The sequence below is a fragment of the Natator depressus genome, chromosome 16 (assembly GCF_965152275.1).
Source record: "Natator depressus isolate rNatDep1 chromosome 16, rNatDep2.hap1, whole genome shotgun sequence".
In the NCBI taxonomy this organism is placed as follows: Eukaryota; Metazoa; Chordata; order Testudines; family Cheloniidae; genus Natator; species Natator depressus.
The window spans coordinates 24,155,659-24,179,216 of NC_134249.1; the positions used below are offsets into that span (position 1 = coordinate 24,155,659).

The window sequence follows — 23,558 nt, forward strand, 5'->3', positions numbered from 1 at the left end:
GACGAGGCTGAGTCAAGGTCTCACTGTCTTCAGAGCCTTCAGCAGCAGCATCCCCCTTTTCACGGTTCTTGTCTCCCGATCCTTGGAACCCACCTGGTTTTTCAGAGCAGACTCTTTCACTTCTTTAACATTGCAGAGGTTCAAGCAAAAGATAAGAGGGTCCTGTTAAAGTGGGGCCCAGCCCAGCCGTAAATCAGGAGCCAGAAAAGTGGCTGCACAAGGAATACATGCGGCCGAGTCCTTGTCCTGCAGGGAACAGCCGCAGTTCCTGCAGGGGCAAGCGCTGCCCCCTCGGCAGCGGGGAGTCAGCAGGTCTCGGGGGCTGGCTGCGCTCTTGCATACGGAACAGGCAGGTTCTGCTGGAGGAGGCGCGGCAACATTAGACCCGCTGGCGGGTCTCCGAGCGACCTCTGCCAGCGTTACCCTTCAGATCCACACAAGTCGCCAGCACCAGCATCCTGCTGCCCTGTGACACCTCTTCAGATTGCTCACTGGAGCTCAAGGTCTCCATGAAAAGCTTTGCAGCTGGCACAAAAAGCAGAGGAGACAATGGCCTGCTCAGCTTGTGCTGTGAGCGCTGACCAAGCTTGCTCTTCCCAGCAGTGCGGGGGTGGTGCCGAAGTGGTAGGTGCTTTGCCAGAGTGCTCACGTACCCACCCAGGGAAGCTTTCAGCAACCCCCCCTTCAAAGGACAAGACCAGAACTTCTAAAACCAGAAGCACCGCTTTGCCCTGCCAAGCCCCAGTGCAGAGCAAGGTGCCAGGAAGTTCCTCTCTGGGATGAAATTTATGATTTTTAAAAGTCCGATTGCTGAGTTATTTTTCACTCCTTCCCCCAGGGACTCGGGCACTGCAGATCCTTTCATCAAACAAAGGATGTAGATGGTTAAGTTTCATTTCTGTGGCAACACTGGAGGAGCTTATAGGAAAACTTCATTGTAACAGAGAGAATTCTGACCCGCTGCATCAAATCACTGTACATGGAGCTGGCTTCTTTGGAAAGTGTACCGTAAATGGCTGACAACCGTCTCTCACTTAAGAGCTGATGAATTCAAGGTATTTTTGCCAAGTGCTCTACCACCTAAATGTTCTAACCAACATCTTCAGATCTATTTGGTATAAAGCAAGAGTGACTTTATTAGTTTTGTACAAGTTGGCTGCCTTTAACTTTCCCTGCACGTTCGAAAAGTCATATGGCTGGCAGAAATAACGCTGGCGCCAGATAAAACAAATAATCATTCTCATCCTGTTTTGCACACCTGTAGCACTTCCGTGGCTGACAAAGCCCTTTCTAACACGTTGATAAAAGGTTTACATCACGCCTGTGAGGTAAGAATTATTAGTTCCATTTTACAGTTGGGAAAATTGAGGCACAGAAAGGAGAAGTGGTCACACAGCTAGAGAGGGGCAGAGCCAGGGATGGAACCCAGGCGTCCTAATTCCAACACACTGAACCCGCTTTGGCCCTCGACTGTTCTCATCAGTGTCACCTGAGAAATAATATAACTCTGCTTTGGCAGGGAGTTAGAATTCATTTGTGCTGGGAAAGCATTTGCACAGCTATTGAGGATGGTGCTATGGAAGAGCAAAGTGTCATTATTATTAGAGCTGGTCAAAAAATGGGTTTTGTATCAGCTTTTTTGTTTGTTTAGGGTGGTGGTGTTTTTGCAAATTTTATGCAAAAAAAATTAGCTTTTCATTTATTTGCCCTTTTTTGCTCCCTTTCCCCATCTTTTCAAGTAGCAAAATGGGGGGGGGGGAGGGAAGGAAGAAAGGGAGAAAAAAATGAAAAACTGGAAAAATATTTTTGAATATAATTTTTGTTTGTTTTTCATCAAAAAACTGGAAAACATGAAACTAAAATGGTCTTTGCACACTTTTGTTTACGAAAAAAGGGCCAGTTTTTATAAAAAAATGGTTTTGAACTAAAATATTTCCAGCTGTAATTATTTCTCAGAAGGGTAGTGGCACTCATGGGACAAACCCAGGATTAATGCACAACCTTTGTTACATAAATTCTGGCCATGAATCTCAGTTTTCGTTCCGGTGAGCACCTCTCCCTGCCTAGGCAGCCTACGGGAAAGGTCCCTGATCCTACAGAGGGTCAAGCAAGGGTGGACGTGCCCAGAACTGTTCCCCAGATTTGGCTACTCAGACAGAATCAGCTGGGGAGGCGGAGATTGAGGTAACAATTACAAGGGTCAATTATTGGGTGCAGGTAGGAAGTGTCACCTTGCCAACTGAGAGGTGAGAAAGTGGGCTCCTGTTCTGCCAATAACTGACAGTCCAAGCTCTGCACTAGCGGACGGCGTTAATGGCCAGATGCAGGTCCCTGTCCCCCGCCCCCCCGGTCAGATAGCACAGGGACAGGCACCCTACACTAAAACATCGAGTTGAATGGCTGTTTCCTAATGCAAGTAGCCAAACGTGCCTTTTTAATCACCTGCAATAACTTCACCTGGAGCAGAACGACGGCGCTCTGAGTTAGCAAAGTGAACAGGACCAGTCCATCCTGCTCCGGTTTGGGGCCAGTCTCCCACCAACACCATGTGCAATCGCTACCACCTGGCAAGCCTGCTGAGCTCTGCCTCACAGTGGCCACGTCCTCAAAGGCGCTCTAACCAGTCACCGTGCTCACAGCTCCCAAGGCCCCTCCCCTCACTTTGGGGGCTCTCCCCAAAGGAGACTGGTACCCACATCTCCAAGGCTTTAGTGACTGCGATATCTAACACAACTCAGCAGGCAGAGACTTCATCTCCCCACTGGGAAAAAGAGACACGTCATGGCCCCTTGGTATTTCTATTTGCTCCTACCAGCATGCTGTTATTAGAGAGAGATGGGGCCGTGGGGGGAGAGACTGGCTGGCGACCAGACAGCGACCGTCACAAGGAATTGGATTGAACCCCAGTGCATATGACGCTAGCCGTTGCTAGAGCACCATGAGGAGAAGGAGATTTTCGATAAGCCAGAAATGCTTTGGCCGATAGTCAGGAGATGGGGGTCAAGATGACCCATGTATGTTAAAGCCAAAGCAGTAACCAGCTACAAATAGCTCACAAGCATGAAAAAGGAAACCTGTCCAAAAGGCAGACATGACGAGCACAGCCCATGGCCATCCCTGCACCCTCGGGAACGGAGGTGCCCTCGGGATTTTCCTCTGCTCCGTGACCCATCCTGGGAGGAAATAACTACCCCCTTCCCCTGGCAACCAGCACAGTTCCACTCCGGAGGAGAGCAGCAGGAGGGGGCTCAGAATCCTTCCCCCCACATGGAGCCCAGCTCCTCGAGTCTCCCTCCATGTCCCCAGGGAGTCGAGTTTGGGGCAATGGATTCAATGGCACCAGATACCCCCTTCTTGCTGCGTCAATGGACAGAGCTCTGCCCCCCATCCCAGGAGAGCCCTGGAAGTTAGAAGAGTTACATGGAGTGGGGGTGGGCTCCAGCCCAAGGAAACATTCCCTCCCCTAGTGGCGTTTCCCAGGGACACCAGCGATCTGGCTTTTCCTGCAGCGCTGCTCACCACAGGAGCCCACAGCCTCGCAGCACTAGGAAAGCAGCCCAGCAAGCCATACGCAGAGAGGACCCATGTAGTAACATGCTAGTGCTTAGTGTCAAAGACCTGCCATTGTCCTGTGAATCAGACCCTCAGGAGCATCCCAGAATCTGGGCCCAGCTGAACCCCAGGGCCGGGAGCCAAAGCCCAAGGAGATTATTCAATGGCAGCATTAGCAGAGGGCCCTGAAAGCACTAAACTGGGGGAATTATCCTTCTGAATCCAGAACAGTGTCTGGTTGAAGAACCTGCCCATGCAAGCTCCAGGCGTCCCCTGTCACCTGCCCCAGCCTAGCCTCGGCAGAGTCCCCAGAGAGTCCAGCTTCACTGTGGATGCCCCAGAATCTCTGCACCCTATACAAAATGCAAGTTCACCTCCCAGCCTGCCCAGCAAACGCAAGGGACCCGGGAGGGGAGCAGAGCCCTGAGTCTGTCTCTCGAACAGGCCACATTGTTTTATAAAACCTCAGCAAGTAGCAGAGCAGCCAACGGAGAGATGGCCTCCTCTCCTCCTCCAGGATGCTGCTGCCACGCTCCTCCGTTCCCCTTTCCCCATCACCCCCTTGCTCCTTTTCCCTTTCCGCAAAAACAGGGAGTCAAACTGAGTTCTCTCTTCAGGCAGGGCAGAGCCAAGCGATCTGCACAGCCAGTGCTGCTGGTTCTCAGAGGCACCCTCCCTAACACAGTGTAACAGGGAGCTTAGGGTCTGCACAGGCTTGGACCCAGCCACCGCATGGCACAGCGCTTTGGAGAAGGTCGGATCTGGACCTAGACCTGGCTCTGCAGCGTGGGACCAGCCTGTCTGCCCAGAGACTAAGGAACCAGTCATGGCTGTGATTAGCGTCAAACCAAAACCTTCCTCAGGAGCTGCATCTCCCTGTCCTCAGGGTGTCTGCCCCGTCCTGGCTGCGACCAGGCTCCCCCTGACAGCACATTTCAGGTAGGGCTTGGGGGTTCTGCCGAACCAAATGCAATTTGTTTAACCTTCCAGGCCTCTCACCTTAAGCTAAAGGTCACTTTGCCCTGCTGCCTGGACTTCCATTATAGATACATAGATATATTAAAAATTACATCTGAAAGGACAAAGTTGCCTGAGCCTCATGACCCGGCAAAATGTATTTCACCTCCCTTCCCATATTTTTCTTCTGACGAGTAGATGTTGCAAATCTTCTCTTGAATCTTGACACATCTCATCTAGCCTCAGTTAAAGTTTGTATTTATGGGTGTCAGCTCTGACCTCTTCCACCCCGGCTCCCTCGCCGACCCTCTATAAACAAGCAGGCCCCCAAATCCCCCTTTGTCGAGCGGCATTATTAGTCTTGCATCCGAAGGCCAGTGTAGTCCGTAATTCTCTGTCTGATGACACAAGATGAACACGGCAGCATCACTCTCCCCAGCAGATTGGCAGGCCGGCCCTCATTTGTCAGTGGCAGACTGACAGAATTACTAGCCCTTAAATGAAACGATATATCTGGGACGTTAAATCTGTTTTCATTCTGACTGCCCCACACCTCCAGGTGGACGTGGCGTGTGAACTGATGTCCAGAGGCCATTAGCCCAGCTCCCCCTCCCACAGCTTTCACAATAACACAACTACAGCCCCTGGGGAGTGTTTCCAAGGCCCTCCTCCGCCCCGCGGCCACACTGCGCTGAGCCAGGGCCTGCTGAGGCTCCTGAGGGGGAAATAATTAGATAGAACCATCACCACCTGTAGAGAAAATACCTCCCCCACCAACACTTCACAGGCCCATGGCGGCCCAAAGCCCCCCTCACCACCACCACCCCCGCATTAGTCTGCCCAGTGTAACAAGAGCCTACACCAAGGAGACAAGTCTCAAAAGCAAATTGGGCCTGACCCTCCTTTCCCAGGAGAGTGCCCCTGCCTGCCATGGAGTTACCCCACTTCACGCCACAGGGAGGGAGTGAACGGAGGAGCATCTACTTGGGGGTTTACAAGCTGCCCTTCCATACGCGACAGGGGACAGGCTCTCCAGCCCAGCAGACCATGGGGTTCCCTACAACCCCACCCCTCTATATCCCAGGCAGGCATTGGAGGAAGAGGGGGCAGAGCTCAGAGAGGTAGGTGCCAGCTCCCATTTTGGGTGTGTTCGCCCATCCCACCCCGAGCCTGGGCTGAGCTCGGGCCTTGAACCTGGAAACTCAAGGCCAAACAATCTGAGTTTGGGTCAAACGAAGAGGCCTTGCCTGGCTCCAGTCTGAAATGTCAGCCAGCCCAGGCCTGCCAGAAGCTCAGCCCCAAGCTGCCCACAAAGAGTGTGTGCATTCAGGCCAGCTGCTGCACTAGAGCCCCTCCACAACCTGTTCCCGTGCCCAAGCACTGCTCCCTGCGCGCCCTGGGCTAGTAGCACCAACGCCCACTTGGGCAAGAGGCAACAAGGACACAGTCTGCATCTTCCCCCAGACAGCAGCCCCATAACTGCCCCACAAAGGGTTCTGCAGCTGGACCAACTGCCCTGCACACAACGCACAGTCAACCTGTGGAACTCCTTGCCAGAGGATGTTGTGAAGGCCAAGACTATAACTGGGTTCAAAAAGAACTAGATAAGTTCATCATCAATGGCTATTAGCCAGGCTGGGCAGGGATGGTGTCCCTAGCCTCTGTTTGCTAGAAGCTGGGAATGGGCGACAGGGGATGGATCACTTGATGATTCCCTGTTCTGTTCATTCCCTCTGGGGCACCTGGCACTGGCCACAGTCAGCAGACAGGATACTGGGCTAGATGGACCTTTGGTCTGACCCAGTGTGGCCGCTCTTACGTTTTTATGTTCCTTACAATGGAGTGGTCCCAGGCAGACAAAGCGTTATTGCTGTGCAGACCCTCCGCTCTGTGCACGGGCTTGTCAGTAAGCAATGCTGATGGTTTAGCTGATCGCCATATTTGGGGTCGGGAAGGAATTTTCCCCCAGGGCAGATTGGAAGAGGCCCTGGGGGTTTTTTGCCTTCCTCTGCAGCATGGGGCACGGGTCACTTGCTGGAGGATTCTCTGCACCTTGAAGTCTTTAAACCATGATTTGAGGACTTCAATAGCTCAGACATAAGTTAGGGGTTTGTTACAGGAGTGGGTGGGTGAGAGTCCGTGGCCTGCGTTGTGCAGGAGGTCAGACTAGACGATCATAATGGTCCCTTCTGACCTTAAAGTCTATGAGTCTCTGAAAGCCCTGCACGCTGCTCACCACCGCCCTTCTTTATACAAACACCTGAGCCAGGAAGAAAGAGGCCTAGAGCTCAGAGCTCAGGCCATACCCAGCACCACCCTCTGGCCAAGCAGCTCTGCGATAGGCGGAGTTGGTTTTCCTGCGCTTTGTCCTGTCCCAGCACCGGCTGACTCCCCTGTGACTTCTAGAGCAAAGTGTCTCAGGGTTTCCTAAAATCTGTCAGGGTCAACAGAGCAGTTACAATTTGGTTGACCCAAATAGAAAGGGAGCCGGTCTGGGAGAAAGGCAGACAGACAGACAGAGCGTTCCCCTTTATGACTAGCAGCCACTGTGGGACTGATCTAAAAGGAAGAAAGGGCTGGTGTGTAGACAGGAGCTGCACTCTCTGACCCTCTCTCCCGGGGAGTGCTGGGGTTAACGTGCTGCTCACCAGCCACCTTGGGTTGGGAACTGCAGCCTGCTGTGTATTTACTTGGGAAACAAGCCCCTGGTCTCTGGAAACAAACCATCCAAATCACCAGCGTTCAGGGCTGGTAATAGATGGGGAGGCAGACGTGTCCCCCCTCTGAAAATTATTTTCCAAGTAAATGCAGCGCTGGCATCAGGTGCTGGACTAACAGCCGGGGGGGGGGGGGGGCAGACTCCTCTCTGACCTCAGCTCTGCACCCCCTTTCCCTGCAGCGGCAACGCACTGTTCCAGAAGCCCCATTAACAACCCTGAAAGTCCAGCTTTTGTACTGGCACAAAGAACTGTACTGGAACCAGAAGGCAGTTCGCGTGAACAGGGACGGTCTGTTGTCCCTCACAAAGCAGGTGAGAGGCACCTGGCTTCACGCAAAAGTGACTACTGGCTCAGTGACTTGCCCAGGGTCACACAAGGAGTCTGTCACAGAGCAGGGAATGGAACCCAGGCCTCCAATGGCTCGTGCCCCACACCGCTGATGAAAGGCTAATACAGCTGGGTCTGGAGGGACAGGCATCTCCCATCCTCTTCCGAGACCTCAGAGGGGCGGGGCAGGCAGAGGTGAATGGGAGAGCCGTGGAGACCACCTCAGTGGCTAGCAGAGATTCCCCTGGAGCTCAGAGACCTGAGCTCTATCCCAGCCGGTGCTGGGAGTTCCCATGGCTGTGATGGTGTCACAAAGAGACGGCCCCTTGAGTCGATGACGAGCACACCCGTATGTGTCCCTACCCCGGGGCAGCTAGGCCTCACCCGCTGCTTTCTCAGTGGTGCGCTCATTCTGGGAGTTATCTTTGAACTACTAGTGAAAAACAAAATGAAGTCAACGGTTTGTTAAATAGCAGCTCTTCCCTGAGCCTGGTGACAGCCCCTGGGACCCTTTGCCCCAGAATCGTCTTCCTCCTTTGGATCAGAGATGCGCAGGCGCGCTTAGGCTGCGGCTCCCTGCTCTGACCCAGCCATCCTTCGCTGAGATCCCAGCACAGCTGGGCCAGGCCCGCCAGACTGCCGCCAGCTGGGAAAGCTCAACAGACAGTAGCCCAGGAAGCCAGGCCCCTGAGCGAGCCCGCCCTGCAGCCAGGCCGGGAGATGGGCCTTACCCTCTATGCGGGGAGGGCTCTGGACAGAGAGCTGTCCCCACAGGAGTGCACGAGTAGCGTGTGACTGCAGGCAACAGCGCTCAGCCTGGCAGGAGGGCGAGAGCCCGGCCGCATCTGCAACGCCAGGCAGGGCATGAGGGACGGTCGGCGCTAGCAACAGAGGCTCAGTTCTCTAGCTTGCACCCCCACTTCCAGGTTTTCTGCCACTTGCTCTGCCACAGAAGCCTAGAAACAGCCTAGAATGGTCCCCCCACCCTGAGGCAACGCAGCCCCTCAGCCTTCACACACAAAGCCATCCCAGCCCCCAAACCCCCGCTGCCTTAGGAGCAACATCAGCATTGCCCTGCCCCTGCTCCACCCCACACACCTGCTCCTTTCCCCCTTTGGCTCCCTCCATCCCCGAGCCATCCCATTCCCCAGCTCCCCCCGTGAGGCCCGTTCTCTCTGGCCTCCTCAACAGTGAGCTGACTTCTCTCCAGCCCACTTCCTGCAGCTCCCCACGCTCCCAGGAGGGAGTCCTAGAGCAGGGAGGTCTGGCTGGCTTTTCCCTGCAGAATGCCTTGTACATGCTGGCCTGTTTGGGGGGGCAGGGTTTGTCTCCTGCAGGTCACAGCACTGGCCCGAGCAGCCTCCTGTCCAGCCCATGCCCAAAGTGGCCTGTGGAAAAGATCTGAGAAGCGTGCTCCGCTCCCCGCTGCACACACACCAGGCCCATGGGAACAGCATGTGCGAGAGGCCCTGACGCTCCCTAGAATTTGCTTCTCTTACCACAGGTGCCTGGTGCCTGGCTTTAGGGCCCGGGGGCCGTAGAGTGGATGGCAAAGAGAATGATGTGCCACCCGGAAAATAAACTGGCTGCTTAGCACCCGCTCCCAGACACTGCCCAGGGGCACTCGCCCCGCATGGCTCCTGCTCGATGCTGGGAGCCCACAGCCATGTGTGCTGTCCTGGGTAAGGAGGGTGCAGAGAACAGCAGCTGCCTGGCAGCCGAACGGTGTGGGGCACTAGCCATTGGAGGCCTGGGGGCCATTCCCTGCTCTGCCACAGGCTCCCAGTGTGACCTTAGGCAAGTCACTTAGCCTCACCATGCCTCAGTTCCCCACCTGTACAATGCGGAGAACAGCCCTGCCCTGCCTCATGGGGGCTCTGAAGATAAAGCCATTCGAAGACTGAGAGGTGCTCAGATGCTACAGAGACAGGGACCATCTAAGTTCCTTTGCTGGGAGGCTCCCTGCTCGCTCCTCGAGCCCCCGCACAAAGGAGCAGCAGCGGAAGCTTAAAAAGTCTCCACTCTTGGCTTCCCCCATATCTGGGGCACCAGCCTACCAGGGGTGCTTTGGGAGGCTGGCAGCCTTCCCAGCCCCATTCCTTTGGGGCAGTGTCGGCACACCCCGCACCCTTTCCCTGGGCTTTTCAGAAGTAGCAGGGGACAAGACAGCAGCTCGGCCTTGAAACCTGCCCACGGAAAGGCAACAGGGAGCCCAGAGCACTGGAGGCTGCAGGGGAGGGGTGACACCGCGCTGCAGAGGAAGGAACCGTCTCATGAACCCCGTGTCAACGGGGCGACATCGGCAGCTGGCAGCAAATGCCTCCGCGGGAATACAGAAACTGGCTGGGAACATGTCTGAGAAAGCACTTGCCTTTGTGATGGCCAAGGCAGCCCGCATCCCCCATTCTGAGAGTCCCTAAATGCCCCAGTTCCATTCATGCACTGCTCTGGCTGTGTTTTTAGCCCTGCTCGTGGCCTTAGTGTAACGCTGTGAAGTTTGTGCTGGCAGGAGTTCATCTACCGCCTTGGCGACCCATTGGCTTTCATCGGGCAGATGTGGGGAGCAGGGAGAAGGGCATCCTTGGGGCTGCTGCACCATCCTGCTGCTACAGCGAAAAGTAGGCAGAGAACCACCGGCTGAGCACTGCTGTGAAAGAAACCCTCAAGGCTTGGGCCTAGCCCCGGCTCCGCGGGAAGAATGCGCAGGCCGGGTGAACCGCAGTGGAAACACAGATCTGCAGCAGCTGAGACTGGACACCCCCTTTGCCCCGGAGAACAAAGCGCCCCTTAACACCCAGCCTGTCCAAGAAGGTCACCATCGCTTGTGGTCATGTGGTGTGGCCCAGGGCACTTTCCGCACAGGAAGCTCTTCAGGGCAGGGCTGGAGCTTTGTCCTGGGTTTATGGAGCCCGTAGCCCAACAGGGCTCTGGGTCCTGACAGGCCCCTAGAACTGCTGCAACACAAATAAGCAATAATCCTAGCCCCAGCGTCCCGGGCAGTTCTGCTCTGGCAGGCAGATCAGTGCTCGGGCACAGGACGCAGACAGCCCAGCCCAGGGGGAGGAGGCAGCTTTAGGTCACCTGGTTTTCTGCAAAGGCCACTTCAGCCCCTGGCACATGCAACAGCCACCTCCCTACTGCTGCCTAAGGGCTGTGGTACCCCCAGGGCACCCTCCGCCCCCGGCTGCCCCCATGCAGGGATCAGGGGGGCAGGAGCAGACAGAGTTACTCACGTCAACCCTGCACAGCTCCTGCCCCAGGGGAATAGAAATCTCCCTGCTCCGTCTTCTTTGCAGCCTCTATGTGTTGCCAGTACAGCACATAGGGGTTAGGGCCAGAAACAGCCCCACTTTCTTACACTCCCCCTTGCAGCTTCCATAGGAAGCAACATTCATCCTTTCCTACCTAAAATGTCGTATAGTGTTGCTCTGCATTGCTGAAGGGCTGCCATGTTCCACCCCAGAGGTGGCTGTATTTCTTTCGTGAGTGCTGTGGTCTCTATATATTGCTTCCACCTGCTGGTCCTGTGCCCAATAGCAGTCATGACCATAGACTGTAAACGGCCCCAGGAGAACTGCCTGCTCAATCCATTCACTAATGTTCTTTCCTTAGCCACACAAACCTATTGCTGCCATTAAATTATCCCAAGCCAGAGTGGGTGAAGAAGTCTCTGGCCCCAGTGTGGTGACAGCTTTGCCCCAGCAAACAAGAAATCTGCCCTGCAGCATTCTTGAAATCAGCAAAATAAGGTCAAGGCGGCACTAACCACGCAGGACGCACAGCATCAGATTGCAGATGGTTTTACCAGGGAGTGATGGGGGCTGACAGCAGCTTCTGCTGCCAGTACCACACGCTCAGCCTCGAGCAGAGGAAGGAAATGCAGCCAAAGGAAAACAGGAGTCTCCAAGTTCCTACAGCTCATGTTGAAAGGATAGAAAATCCGCCCCAAGGCTTGCCGTGCTCGAACATCTGGGGTTGGGCGGGGCCTGTGCTCTCCCAAGCACTACACAGGCCACAGGATTGAATTACTTACCAACGGCACTGCTGGACCGCAGCCCCGCTCTAACCTATCCAAAGCAGGTAGCTACTGATCTGTGTTTAAATCTCTGCCCACCAATCCCCATCTCCTAGCATTCCTGGCACTAGCGTTCCTGGCACGAGGAGACCCGGAGATCTGTGGAGTCCAGTTTCCAGGGACTGCGTCCTCTAGCTGCATTGTTACACAGTGTGACACTTGTTTACCAGGCCGGCACACGGGCGGAGTCCTGACTAGGTGAAGCCCTGGCATTGCTATTGTACAGCACATGTCACTCTGGGGGGAAGAGGGGCTGATGGATTTGTATTCACATGGAGCAAAGCCATGTCTGAATGGTGTAACCATGCGGACAATGGAATTACAAGGCTACCCAGCAAGGCAGCAGCAAGCTGAAGCCACTGTTTACAATATCTCCTGCAAAACAACAATCCCCCGTTCCCAGAATCCAAGCAGAACACTGATATGATTGAAATGAACAAAAAATGCTTCCACAATGCAACTTCCTGGCACTGTTCTGGGCAGGGAGAGGTTATTCCGAGCAGGGAAGCACACTGCCATGCTCTGGAGGCCCAAGGAGGGGGCCGGAGTGCGAAAGACCCCAGCTTCTGCGATGGTCTGGAGAGGAGCAGAACCGTGGGCCACAGCCACTCTGGGGCTGGCTGTCCCCAGCGAAGCATGGTCATGGCCATGGCTGTCCCCTGGGTCGCCATGGAAGCTCATAATGCCGTTGGGACACTGTTGAGGGAGCTACTCTAGAGGTCGCCGCCTTTCCTTTTCATTTGCAGCTCCGGGACAGGGCCCAGCGCCGGAGCTTTGCAGGGGTTTGGTGACAGGCGCTGACTGGGAGCTAAGGCCAGATCTCCAGTTTCACTGCCTACAGGTGCCTACAGCACCTCACTCTGCCGACTGCCTCACTTTGCCTAGAGTCCAAATGTCCTGGGACTCCTCCCAAAACGGCCCCTGTTCGGTCTTTAGAACACTCCCAGCAGGAGTCCGCGGTTCCCTGTGCTCTGGCCGCTGAATGCTTCTCTGAGGTTCAAACAGGTTCAGAGCAAAAGCCACACCCCCGAACCGACATGCACCCCAGAATCCCACCCCCGAATATCCCCAGAGCTTTGCTAGAGTTTAATCAGATCCAGCTCACAGATTTGCCTTAGGCCTGCCCCCTTGGGCTGGAAGCAGCACCTGCTGCCTGGGGAAGCTTCAGAAAACAACCTATTCACTCCTTGCTGCTGTAAAAAATTAAATAAAATTTAAAAAAATCACTAGACCCCATGACCCTCAATTCCTGTGAAACACGGGAATCAGCATGGCTCCCCAGACAGATCCAGCTGTTCAAGGGCCAAATTAATTCCTGTTGTAACCTTACTGACTTCAGCAGATTCATACCAGGGATGAATTTGACTCAAATCCAGCACAGTCCTCTGGGGATGACACCACCACTTCCTCTCACCCCTGTACTCCAAACAAGTTATTATTGGGAGGGGGGAAATCCTTCTGCACTAAATAATTTTTAAGGAATTGAGTGTGATACTTCCTGTAGGTCCTACATAAACAAATCTGTGGCCACATGCAGTAATGCCAGGGGATGCACATAAACTGCTTGGTTTACGTTTGGCCCAGAGGAAGAGGCAGCACAGCTATTTTAAAGAAAAAAGCAGTAATTTGCATGAAGACCAGACTCTCTCCCAGACTCTGCAATGTGTGTGGGATGGAAGGGGGGACTGGAAGGTGGGACAGGGTGGGAGGGTTCTGGGGGTCAGCAGAGATCCTGTCCACTTCCCACTTCAGAGAACTAGAGTCGGAGCAACCTGCTGAAGAGCAAGCTGGTTGCAGCTCCATCTGTGGCTCTTTCTGGTAATTTTGATTGCTAACTTGGCTCCTGAATCCCTGAGGTGTGTCACTGATCTAGAGCCTGTAGATACCACATCTGGGTCAGCAGCAGCTGGGGATTCATGCAGGGAGGTACCCACCCCCGGCTGGGGTCATGTGGCAGCAACTGCACTGCCGTGAGGCAGCTGGACAGGCCCACGCCAGACTCTGGTCTATGCAAGCACAGCAGTGTGGGCAGCTGGTCAAAGCCCAGGTGATGTCCTCCCACCCCTGCTATGGCAGGAAATTCCCCCAGTCTGGAGCCCAAGGCTGCCGGTGAGGGCACCAGTTAGTGTCACTGGGGTGCAGGCAGCTCTCTATTAGGGACTGGGCTAAGACCCATTAAACCCATTTCAGCCAGGCCAGCACACAGCCACCAGGAGAGGTGGCTGCGGGGGATCTGAACTGGGGAGCTGGGAGTTCCTGTCTCCCAGTGCCCGGGCTCTGAGCTGCCCTGTCCCCTGGGCAGAGGCTTCTAAGGAGAATTAGTGCTGAGCCTGCAGGCTCCTCGCCCAGACACTTAACAGTTAAATTGGGGCAGCTTTGTGGTTCTCACGCTAAGGTCTCCCCCTCTCTTGCCTTCCCTGTGCCCAGCTCCAGGTCTGAGCATCCTTGTGCCCCCGGGAGTGTGCGGGAAGAGTGGGGGGGACCTGCCACAGGCCAGTGACTCGGGGTCCTGCTCTGTGCACAGACTGGTGGAAGCCAGATGCCACAGGATGGATTCCTCCCAGCCCAGAGGGTCACACCAGGCCCCCTGCACCAGTTACACCCTTTAGTTTGGCCCCTTATTAAGGGCTTCAGTGGTGTGAGGGGCCTGCAGGGTCCCTCTCTGCTGGGCAAATTTCAGCCCTGTCTATTTCATTCCCAAGGGTTGCCTCTTGGAACGCACCTGCAGGCCCCAACCTTGAGTGACCAGCCAAGCAAACCACCTACCTCCAGCTCCTTAAAGAAGATGCAGCTCCGTGCCCACTCCACAATGGAGAAGAGGGTCTGGTCTGCCATCTTGCACATGAGGCCAAAGGTGCTGAGTTTCTCATGCCGGCCTTTGCCCTGCTCCTGTTGCAGACAAGCCAGTATCCGCGCCTTGACCTGGGGCTCGTCAGGCTCCAGCTGCAGCAGCTTGAGAATGACCTCTGGGATGTCGGGTGGGGCGCTGTTGGGATAGGCATCTGGATACATGTAGCTGGCCATGGACTCATGGGAATTTGTGTAGTGGTCAGGGTACTCTGACTTGATGGTGCGGTTGGGAAAGGAGGGGTAATGGTAGCTGGACAGTGCCCCGTGGCTTGGCACAGTCATTCCCAAGGATGGCGTCCCATATGGACTTCTGTCGTAGTCGACTGGCGTCATAGTGGCCGGGTTGGGAGGCAGGCTCTTGGACACCGAATGGATGCCATGGATGGTGGAGGACAGGTTGTAGTCAGTTTGCACTGGGGACACGATCTGAGGCACAGTCTCCAACTTAAAGCCATTGGCGCGTATCAGAGCTTTCTTCTGCTGTTTTAAGGCACGATCTCGCTTGTACATGGGGCCGAATTTATTTCTTCCTCCTCGCATCCGGTCCGCACGCACAGCTGTGGGGCAGAGAGAAAGAAGGGCCTTTGGAATTCAGCTGAGCCCAGGGGAGCCTTATCACCCCAAAAGATCATGGCAAATAACCCTGAGGGCTCTGTCCAGATAGACTGGGGGGAAGAGGGTGGTGAGGAGGAGGGGAAAAGGCCAGGTAGTACCCAAACACCCTCTTGGTGAAACAATGCATCTTGTCCTGCAACCGTTCCATCACGGGAGTGATGGACGGCTGCATCGGGACACAGGGCTTCTGGTGCAGAGTCTGTCCTGGGGCAGTTATGCTGCCTCTGAGCAGCGAGTAGGGGGTGCTGTCCTAGTGAGGCAGTATAACCCCACTGGCCCTGGAACACTAAAAGCATCAGGTTGAGAACACTTCCTGAGGCCCCGTCCTCCATGACAGAGCTGCTTCTCTCCTGGGGTCTAGATCAGTGTCGCAGACCTGCCCCCCAGCAGGCATAGCCCCAGCAGTAAGGCCATCTTCAGCCACTCCCTGCACTGCAACTCACTAGCCATCAAATCAAAGAGTTTCAATTTGCAGAAAACTATATCTCAGCAGCATTGCCCAGTCTAACTATTTTATCACAAGTCTTGCAATATTGATGCTTTTCTTAAAGCCCAAGCTCCTGGAGTCAGGTGAATATGTGAGAATCTCATCTTTCATTTAAAAAAAAAAGGGAAAACAAATTAAGTTTCTAGTGCTCATTCTTGCAGAGAAAAGCTTGAAAATGTGAAGTCAGGAGGCAAATAAAAACAACCCCAAGTTATTGTTTTTTAAAATCTCAAGATTTTTAAACATAACCTCACAATTTGCTGGATCTTGACTCGTGATTTTGGAATGACTGGGAGTTACAATAGTTTCTCTGAGATTTTGTTGAATTGGATCCAGTTGTGCACTCCTTCCTGTCAGTCTCTTCCAACACCACCATTACACGCAAGACAAATGGTCAGGAGAGCTCTCCAAAATATATTGGCCTGATCTACAGTTGGTGTAGACCAGCCTAGTTCCATTGACTTCAACTGGACTATATTGATTTGCACCAGCAGTGGGTCTGGCCCGGTGTGTGTGTTATTAAAAATGGCTTAAAACTTTGCCCAAGGAGTTTTACAACAAGCTCCTCACCCCCATTAGAACCTCTCCCCTTTCCAAGAAACAGATGTTCTCTCTGGACCCCAAAAGAAACACAAGAATGTGTCACTGCTCTAGGAAACAGGTGCTTCTTTGCTTCACAAGATCATTCACTTTCCTCGGCGGCCATTCCCAAGAGTGTTTTTGCCTTAAAAAAAAACTCTTGGAAGAGCCTCAAATAGTTGAAAGCTCCGCGTTGGAGATCTGCGCAGACGGATGTGAGGAAGGCTGGGCAGCTGATGAACCCAGGGCTTGGGAAGCCATGGAAAATGTGTTCAAACGGGGAAAGCAACTAGCTTTGCCACCCCACTCTGAGTGGAGAGATCAAGTGTTTGTGCGTCAGCCGTTATTTCTGCAAAAGGCCTCTCACTAACCTTTCCTTTCACTGCAGCCTCGGAAACCCCTTTAGCAACCTTCACTGCACAACAAAACCACAGTGCTGGCCGAGTTTCTCAGAGACTAGCTGGGAACAGGGGAGCATTGATTAGGGACTGAAAGCCAGCCAGGAGGCAGGAGATGTTTGCAGAGACTTTCCTTGAAGGGGCACTCGCACTCCATGGAGAATGCTCTCTCCAGAGAGAATCCAGTTTCTTCCCATTTCTCCTCCCTCATTCCTTCGTACCTAGGGATATTTGCATGGAAACAGCCTCTCTGGGGGGCTGGCTGGCTAAGGGCAACAATGCCTGTGGAATACAGAACACTTCACCTCTCCGTCATTGTTTGAGATCCCACCTGATTTACCTTCCAGTGGCTGGGCCATAGATTATATGGCTGCCTTAGGCCAGTTCCTCACAGAGAACACGTGAAAACCACCTCCACGGTCAGCACTAACCTGCGCCCTTGGTGGCAGCCTCCACAGAAAGGCCAAGCACTGAATGAGCCAGAGAGACCGAACTCCCCTTCCACACTTATCCTTTGTCTGCACTAAAATGGTTTGTTCCCATTTCCAGAGCTTAACACGGCATAAAAGCCCCCGTACACAGAGAGCGTTCAGGTGCTTCTCTCTGCTCAGAGCAGGTTTTCATGCCCACCGGAGCCCTCTCTTCGTCAGCTGTAACGTCACTGCTACCTCCGGTGCCACGGTACCACTGGGAGAGAATGGCTCGTGAAGACACCCTTGGAAATGACTCCTGCCACCCAGGCTTATGGCACAGTGGGGTGTGCAGAGAAGTTTGCACAGCTCCTACCTGGGCTGTACCTGAGTTGTCAAATAAATAGAGGCGGGCAGGCCCCAGGGCACTTGGTGTGGCATCTTTCACAAGCGGGAAATGAACGCACCCTTTTTTCTTTAAAAACAAGCACCTTAAGAGAGAAGATGTGCTTTGATTCTCATGCGTTCCCCTGTGCCAACTATTCATCGGGATCATAAACACCTTGCTGCTTGCTGCATCCCAACTGTGTTATTGGGCTGCCACAAACACAAGATTCTGATCTCAGGTGGGAAACCGAGGGCAGGGCAGATGGACTGGTTAGAAAAGCAAGGATCCTGTATTCACTCAAATGTCTCCAGGAACACAATGAAACAGGAAGTACAGATGTCTCCAAACTAAGGGCAGACAAAAATGATGGAGCCTGAGATTTTCGCAGCTACTTAGACTGTTTCTTGGATTCTCAGCACAATCTGAGTTTATGAATCTTTTTGGCTGTAGTTTAACACACACTCACTCTCTTTCACATACACACGGCAACTTAAAACAATCAGCATTAGCTTCAACTCTTTGCCGTGAGCGAAGGATCGAGGGATCAAAGCTAGGCTGCTATAAGGAGACGCCGTATGTGCCATGATATTTTTCACTCTATTAAGTAGGGCAGTAGCGTGTAAACCTCCCAACTCATGGAGAAGGGTCAGAATTAGGCAAAGTGAATTCACCCATCTCCATTCTAGACGGACACATCTTCAGTGTGGCCTCAGCTACTCTTTTATTCTCCAGAGTTAGTGCAGAAAGAGCCAGCTCTATCAGGACCTGGTTACTAATTCTGTACTCTGTGGAGAATATTCCTGACAGATCAAGGTTACCACCCACCTTCTCACTGAAGCTCCTCCCCTCACGCGCCCACCATGCATTTCAGGATCTGCTTTGAAATTGTTCTTCCTCTTTTTAAAACTCTCCCTGGATTTGTTCCGGCGCATATCACAGGCCTTCTCTGCCCCCTCAGGCCTAGCACAGGCCTCCTCGCCATCCCTTCACGTAATCACTCCACAATTGGTGCAAGAGCCTTCTCCACTGGATCTTTGCATCCCTCTTGCCCCTGGCCTGCACACCTCAGTGTTTCTGCCCCTCCGCTGCACGTTTAATTCTTTGAAACATGCTCACCAGGGTGAATTTGCATGGACCGTGTTGTGCTGTCACTCTAGAGGGAAAGCCTGTATGTGACACCTATTATTATCTGAAGCTGAACTGTGACCAGCACAAAACACACTGTACTCTGTGAATGCTGAGCAGCTTCTCTTGTCGCTCTATTGCAGAGCACTCAGGTGAGCATTCTGATTTGTCTGGGATATGCTGAGATTGTGTTGTGCACACAATCCAGACTTCTCGGTCATTTCCTTTCTTGAGCATCAAGAGAGGCCTATGTCAACATCATACTTGTCCCCAAAATCAATAATTTCAGACTTGCTTTTGTCCTATTGAGTTGACGGATCTCTTTAGAAGTGTCAGTTCAGATTTTCTGCCCAGCAAATACTAATAACTAAGGAAACGTAAGCTCCAGTTTTCACTACAAAAGACAGACAGTCAAGCTGGGATGTCATTTTTCCTCTAGGTGATCCCTGGTGGATAAGCTACAGCAGAGTTTCATCAAGCAGCTCAGAGGGCAGGGAAAAGGGTGCTTTGAACAGACAGGCAGCAAATATCCCGGTGTTGCCTCTGAGGCCCACAAACACACAGGACCACACTCAACCCTGCTGTAAGCCTGGGAAGCGCCTCGAAGTCAGGTGGGTGCAACTCCATTGCCAACAGGGAACTCGGGGCTCTGATTTCAGTGTCCCTCACCCATTCACCGCACACAGGAGCAGAGTATGAGTTCTGATTGCCAGCGAAGGCGACCGTGCCCTACCTGTGTCTTGTTCCATTGCCCAACTGTTCTCAGTTACAAGACAGAGTGCTGGTACAAAGTGCCAGACCCTGCGATTTAGCAAAGCCCCTGAGCAGTGCTTAAATTTGTAATGAAAGAGGTACCAGGGCTCAAGCAATTTTTTTATTTTCATGATTGATGCAGCAAGCCCAGAGGTGCCAGATCTCTGAACTGCCAAGCCCAGAGGTGCCAGGGCTCAGTCCTTGCAAGCCTTAGCACAAATTGAGCCGTGCCCCTGGGTAAGCCGGACAGTTGGCTCAGGACCTGTTTGTAACGAATATTCCAGTCTCAGCCAGGGCTAAGGCTCAGATCTGCTTTTGAAATGACACTCAGCGCTGATGCCATGTAGTGGAGTGGGAGTTTGCATTGGCTGCCTTTGCAATTAAACGTTGTGTCCTGCTCTTAACTGTTCAGCCTCCAAAGCCTTCTGCCTCCTCCCTGCTTGGGAAAGGATTTCAGTTTCTATTCAGGTATTAGCAGTACTTTATGTTCAACCCCCACTTTGCCCTTAATCCCCATGTGAATGGAGCACTGAGTCCCCCAGCCGTGAACAGGTGAGAGATGCCCCACTAGCCTCAGCACTGTCTGCCCAGATCTTTCGATTTGGTGTAAAATTTAGTCCCTTTTTTCCCATTTTTGTTACCCGGTGTTTGTAATGGTTTTTCCTGGCCCTGTGCCCTGTGTGCAGTGTGAAGTTCTGTAACATCAGTGGGTAAGTGCCACGTCAAACACCTCATAATACAGAAAACAATATGGCCTGATTCTGCTATCAGCCACACCAGCATAAATCAAGACTGACATCATTAGAATGGCCCCTATGTCAATCTGGTGAGAGACCCCCTGTGCTACTATGGGTCCCCTTGTATAATGAGAAATTCCTGTTACAGTGAACGTGGCAAAAGAAAAATTGTATTCTCACTGTGGCATCCTGCCATTTTATCCTGATTCTCATGATACTCAGTGTTCTCCTTAAAGCCTCGCCTCTGGGAATTATGCAAAAATAGGGGAATCTTGGCTTTCATTTAAAATAAACCAAAAAAACCAAAAACCAGAACATTTTCAAGCCCTTTAGCTCGCAAAGAAAGCCTTGAAAGTGTGAACCCTAAATTCTGAAAAACCAGAAGGCAAATCAAAAGAACCCGACATTTATTATTTTTTTAAAATCTCATGATTTTGGGGGGGCTGACTCATGTTTTTTGAATGCTAGGGGTTGGCTATGCTGTATCCTGGAGGCTGGTGAAGAAAAAAAAAACTATCTAGCCCTGAACAGAGAGTTTACTTGGAATGATGATACCACAGTGAGAACCAAGGGCTGTTTTTAATTCTGAGGTCATTGCTTAATTCCCAGGCACAGCTGTGCCAGATGGTCTCATAACCTAAAATATTGCCCAGGAAGATACAGATCCACTGACCCAACCCAAATCATGTTTAAATAAAAAGAAATGAAGGAACCACAATTCCAACACACTGAAGAAATAATTTCTTTTGCTATAAGCAGCTGTCGTAGCTGGCTTTGGGCCTGATCCTGTGTACGGGCTGCCCTCAAGTCCCAATGGGAGAAGACCGTGCTCCACATGTCACAGGACCAGGCCCAGCTCACACCACAGCCGTACCACTGACGACCCCTCCCTTCTTCCCCTGGAGCACACAGAGTTAAGGTGCAGGAGGTGGCAGACCGGGGCTCTCACCTTCTAGTCTCATTCCCACCGTCAAGCACTTCTGAAAGCGACAGTAGGGACATCTCTTCCTCTGGGTTTTGTCGATTTTGCAGTTCTGGCTTTCGGTGCAGGTGTAGTGCTTGTTATTCTGCACGGTCCGCTTGAAAAAGCCCTGATGATAACGAGAGAAGGCAGAAATGCGGGGCATTACCACGCCAGCATTTACAGTCTGAGCAGGGCGAAGCAGGCATCCCGGGGAAGGGAGGATCCTGCCCTGGCCTGCTGTTTAACACAGGTGCCTGGAGAATTTCTTTGCAGCCCCACCGTCCTCGGGGCAGGGGAACAAGCGGCTTCGGGAGAGCGGGACACTACACATCAATTAAAATAGCACCTTAGGTGACAGCTCTGCTGTTGCCCAACAGTGCATCATCGCTGGTGGCTTTTATTTTCTTGGCCCCTATATTCTAGTTGGGGGAAATTACTTAAAAAACGGCAAGAACAAATTCGCGGAGCTGATTTAACGGCAGCGAGCAGCGCCGGGGGGAAGCCCATTGCCAGAAAAGCGAACAGCCACGGGCAGGAGCTGCAGAGCCAGAAGTCATGTATTTTCGTTCAAGTTTTTAAAAGACAAAGGCTGCAGGCTTGGCTTCTTTCCCCAGTGTCTGAACTCCCCTGCCCTGGGAAGGTGTCTCTTCTCAGTCAGACATGCTCTGAACTCCGGGAATCTGACTGCAAGACCACGGGAAACATTTGATGTTTTTCATCTGCTTAGGACTCTGCAGAAATAGGATGGGCCAGATGCTCAGCTGGTGTAAATGAGCGAAGTACTCAAGGCTCATTACACCTATTGACAGCAGCTCGTGCTGAACGCTTAGGAAATGCCCGGGCTCCGGTGGGGAAGCCCACGAGGCCCTTGCTTTCCTTTTGTAGATTTCTTTTTTAAACGCATTTGGGCAATTGTGGAGAAGATGAATCCACAAGTCAGCCTGCCTCTCAATCTTCATTAACAGCCGAGGTTAGAAAGGGGCCTGCTCTTTGAATACAAATCTGTGTCTACGGCGTGATTTATGCCTTCAAAGGCCTGGGCAACCATTGCCCCAAACCCCCCCGGTCAGCGGGAGCAGTGAGGATGCCGGGACACTTCAGGTGGCCCCGTAGAAGGGCCCCAGAAAGACCCAGGTGAAGAGACCACCGCGCAGGATGCCCGCAGGCCAGGCCGGAGCCCCGCGCAGCGCAGCTCGCCCCCAGGGCCTCCGCTCGGTGCGGCTAGCTTGCCCCAGAGGGGACCCGGGGCTCAGGCAGAATGAAAGGCCCGGGTCCCCTCTGCATAGGTCTGCATAGGGCCTGGGGGGCGATGCTCCCCGCTGAGAGCAAGGAGACTGTTTTACATTCTTCAGAAGCAATTTGAGAGCTCCCACCTCTGATTTTAAGGAGCCGGATTTTGCCCTCAGTCCAAAGCCTCTGAAAATAAAACACAGCCAAGGGCTGGCTGATCCGCGGCATTTAAAGGAGGATCTTTCCAGCTTCTGCCATCCCTCCCAGCCCAGGCAGGCTGTGCTATGGGAAAGACCCGGCCCCTCTCTCCCTGTCCCCCGCCGACCCCTTAAACCAGAGCTACAGGTAGCGGCCGGTCTCCAATCTGCAAAAGATAAATGTCCCATTGCCTGGGAGACCCTCCCATTTCACCCGATTGCACCATCAGGCCGGGCACATACAAGCAGCTGATGGGAATTAAAGGGGGAAGGAAAACGCCTCCCGAGGTCAGCGGAGCCGCTTTCCTTCCAGAGGGGCCTGGACCCGCGGTCAGCGCCCCCGGTACTGCCTCTCCGCACCCAGCATCAGCCCTGCAGTAACCACAAAACTGCACGAGTCGGCTTCTCTTCGCTTCGCTTTCTAGTCACCTGGGGATTTGGTTCCGCGATTTTCTCTCTGTCTCCGGCACTTCTAAAGCGCCGGTCACCTGCGCTGCAGCTCGACTGCGCGGGAATTTGAACAGGATACCCCAGAAATACAGCGCGCTCCGCTCTCACTCGATGCCCCCCAAGCGCCGGCGGTAGCTCCCCAGGCAGCCCGCCCGCCGCGGTGCGGCCCCGTTCCCCGCCGCGGCCAGCACCGAGCGGTGCCCCTGGCAGGGCGCAGGGCCGCAGCCAATTCTCTTCCATTCTGCAGCAAGCCACGTTACCGGGCTCGGTGTATTCCGCCGTGCACATTCCTGGTGCAGGCGACGGTGCGCCCACCCGACCGCGAAATAAACTCACCCGCAGCCCTGAGGGGGCTAACGTAGGGTTAGCGTTTTTAAACTAAAAAATAAAAAATCCCTGAACCATTTGACTGAATTTATTTTGGTTGATATAAAATTGATATTTCTTCTAAAGAGCTATTTAAAAAAAACCTAAAGAGCCTAAAAGTCTATTTTGCTTTGTCCTGAGGAGCCGAAGAGTCGAACGGAAAATAAAAGACAGATACACCGAGCACTCGAGCCCGGCGACTCGCTCGCGCCGTTTAAACTCAACGAACTTTTAAATTACTCGGGGAAATGCGGGTGTCTAAACACGGAGGGAAATGATTCTAGCCGCTCCGGAGCTACACGCCGGCCCTGGATGCCCGAGTTCCTGCACAATATTCCGGGAAGGCAGCAGGGCAGCCAGGGGACCAGCAGCGGCTGC

The 23,558-nt window shown here is 53.2% G+C and overlaps 1 protein-coding gene across 2 annotated transcripts in view; it reads right to left on the reverse strand.

Moving 5' to 3' along the window:
* The window catches only part of NR5A1 (nuclear receptor subfamily 5 group A member 1), a 63,467-nt gene that overhangs the window by 30,604 nt on the left and 9,305 nt on the right, over positions 1-23,558 (reverse strand). For both annotated transcript variants that reach the window (XM_074973686.1, XM_074973684.1), the window contains 2 exons: positions 20,923-21,064; positions 14,394-15,038 (listed from right to left, as the gene is read on the reverse strand). In XM_074973686.1, the coding sequence (XP_074829787.1) occupies positions 14,394-15,038; positions 20,923-21,064 (787 nt within the window). The remainder of the gene's footprint in view (positions 1-14,393; positions 15,039-20,922; positions 21,065-23,558) is intronic.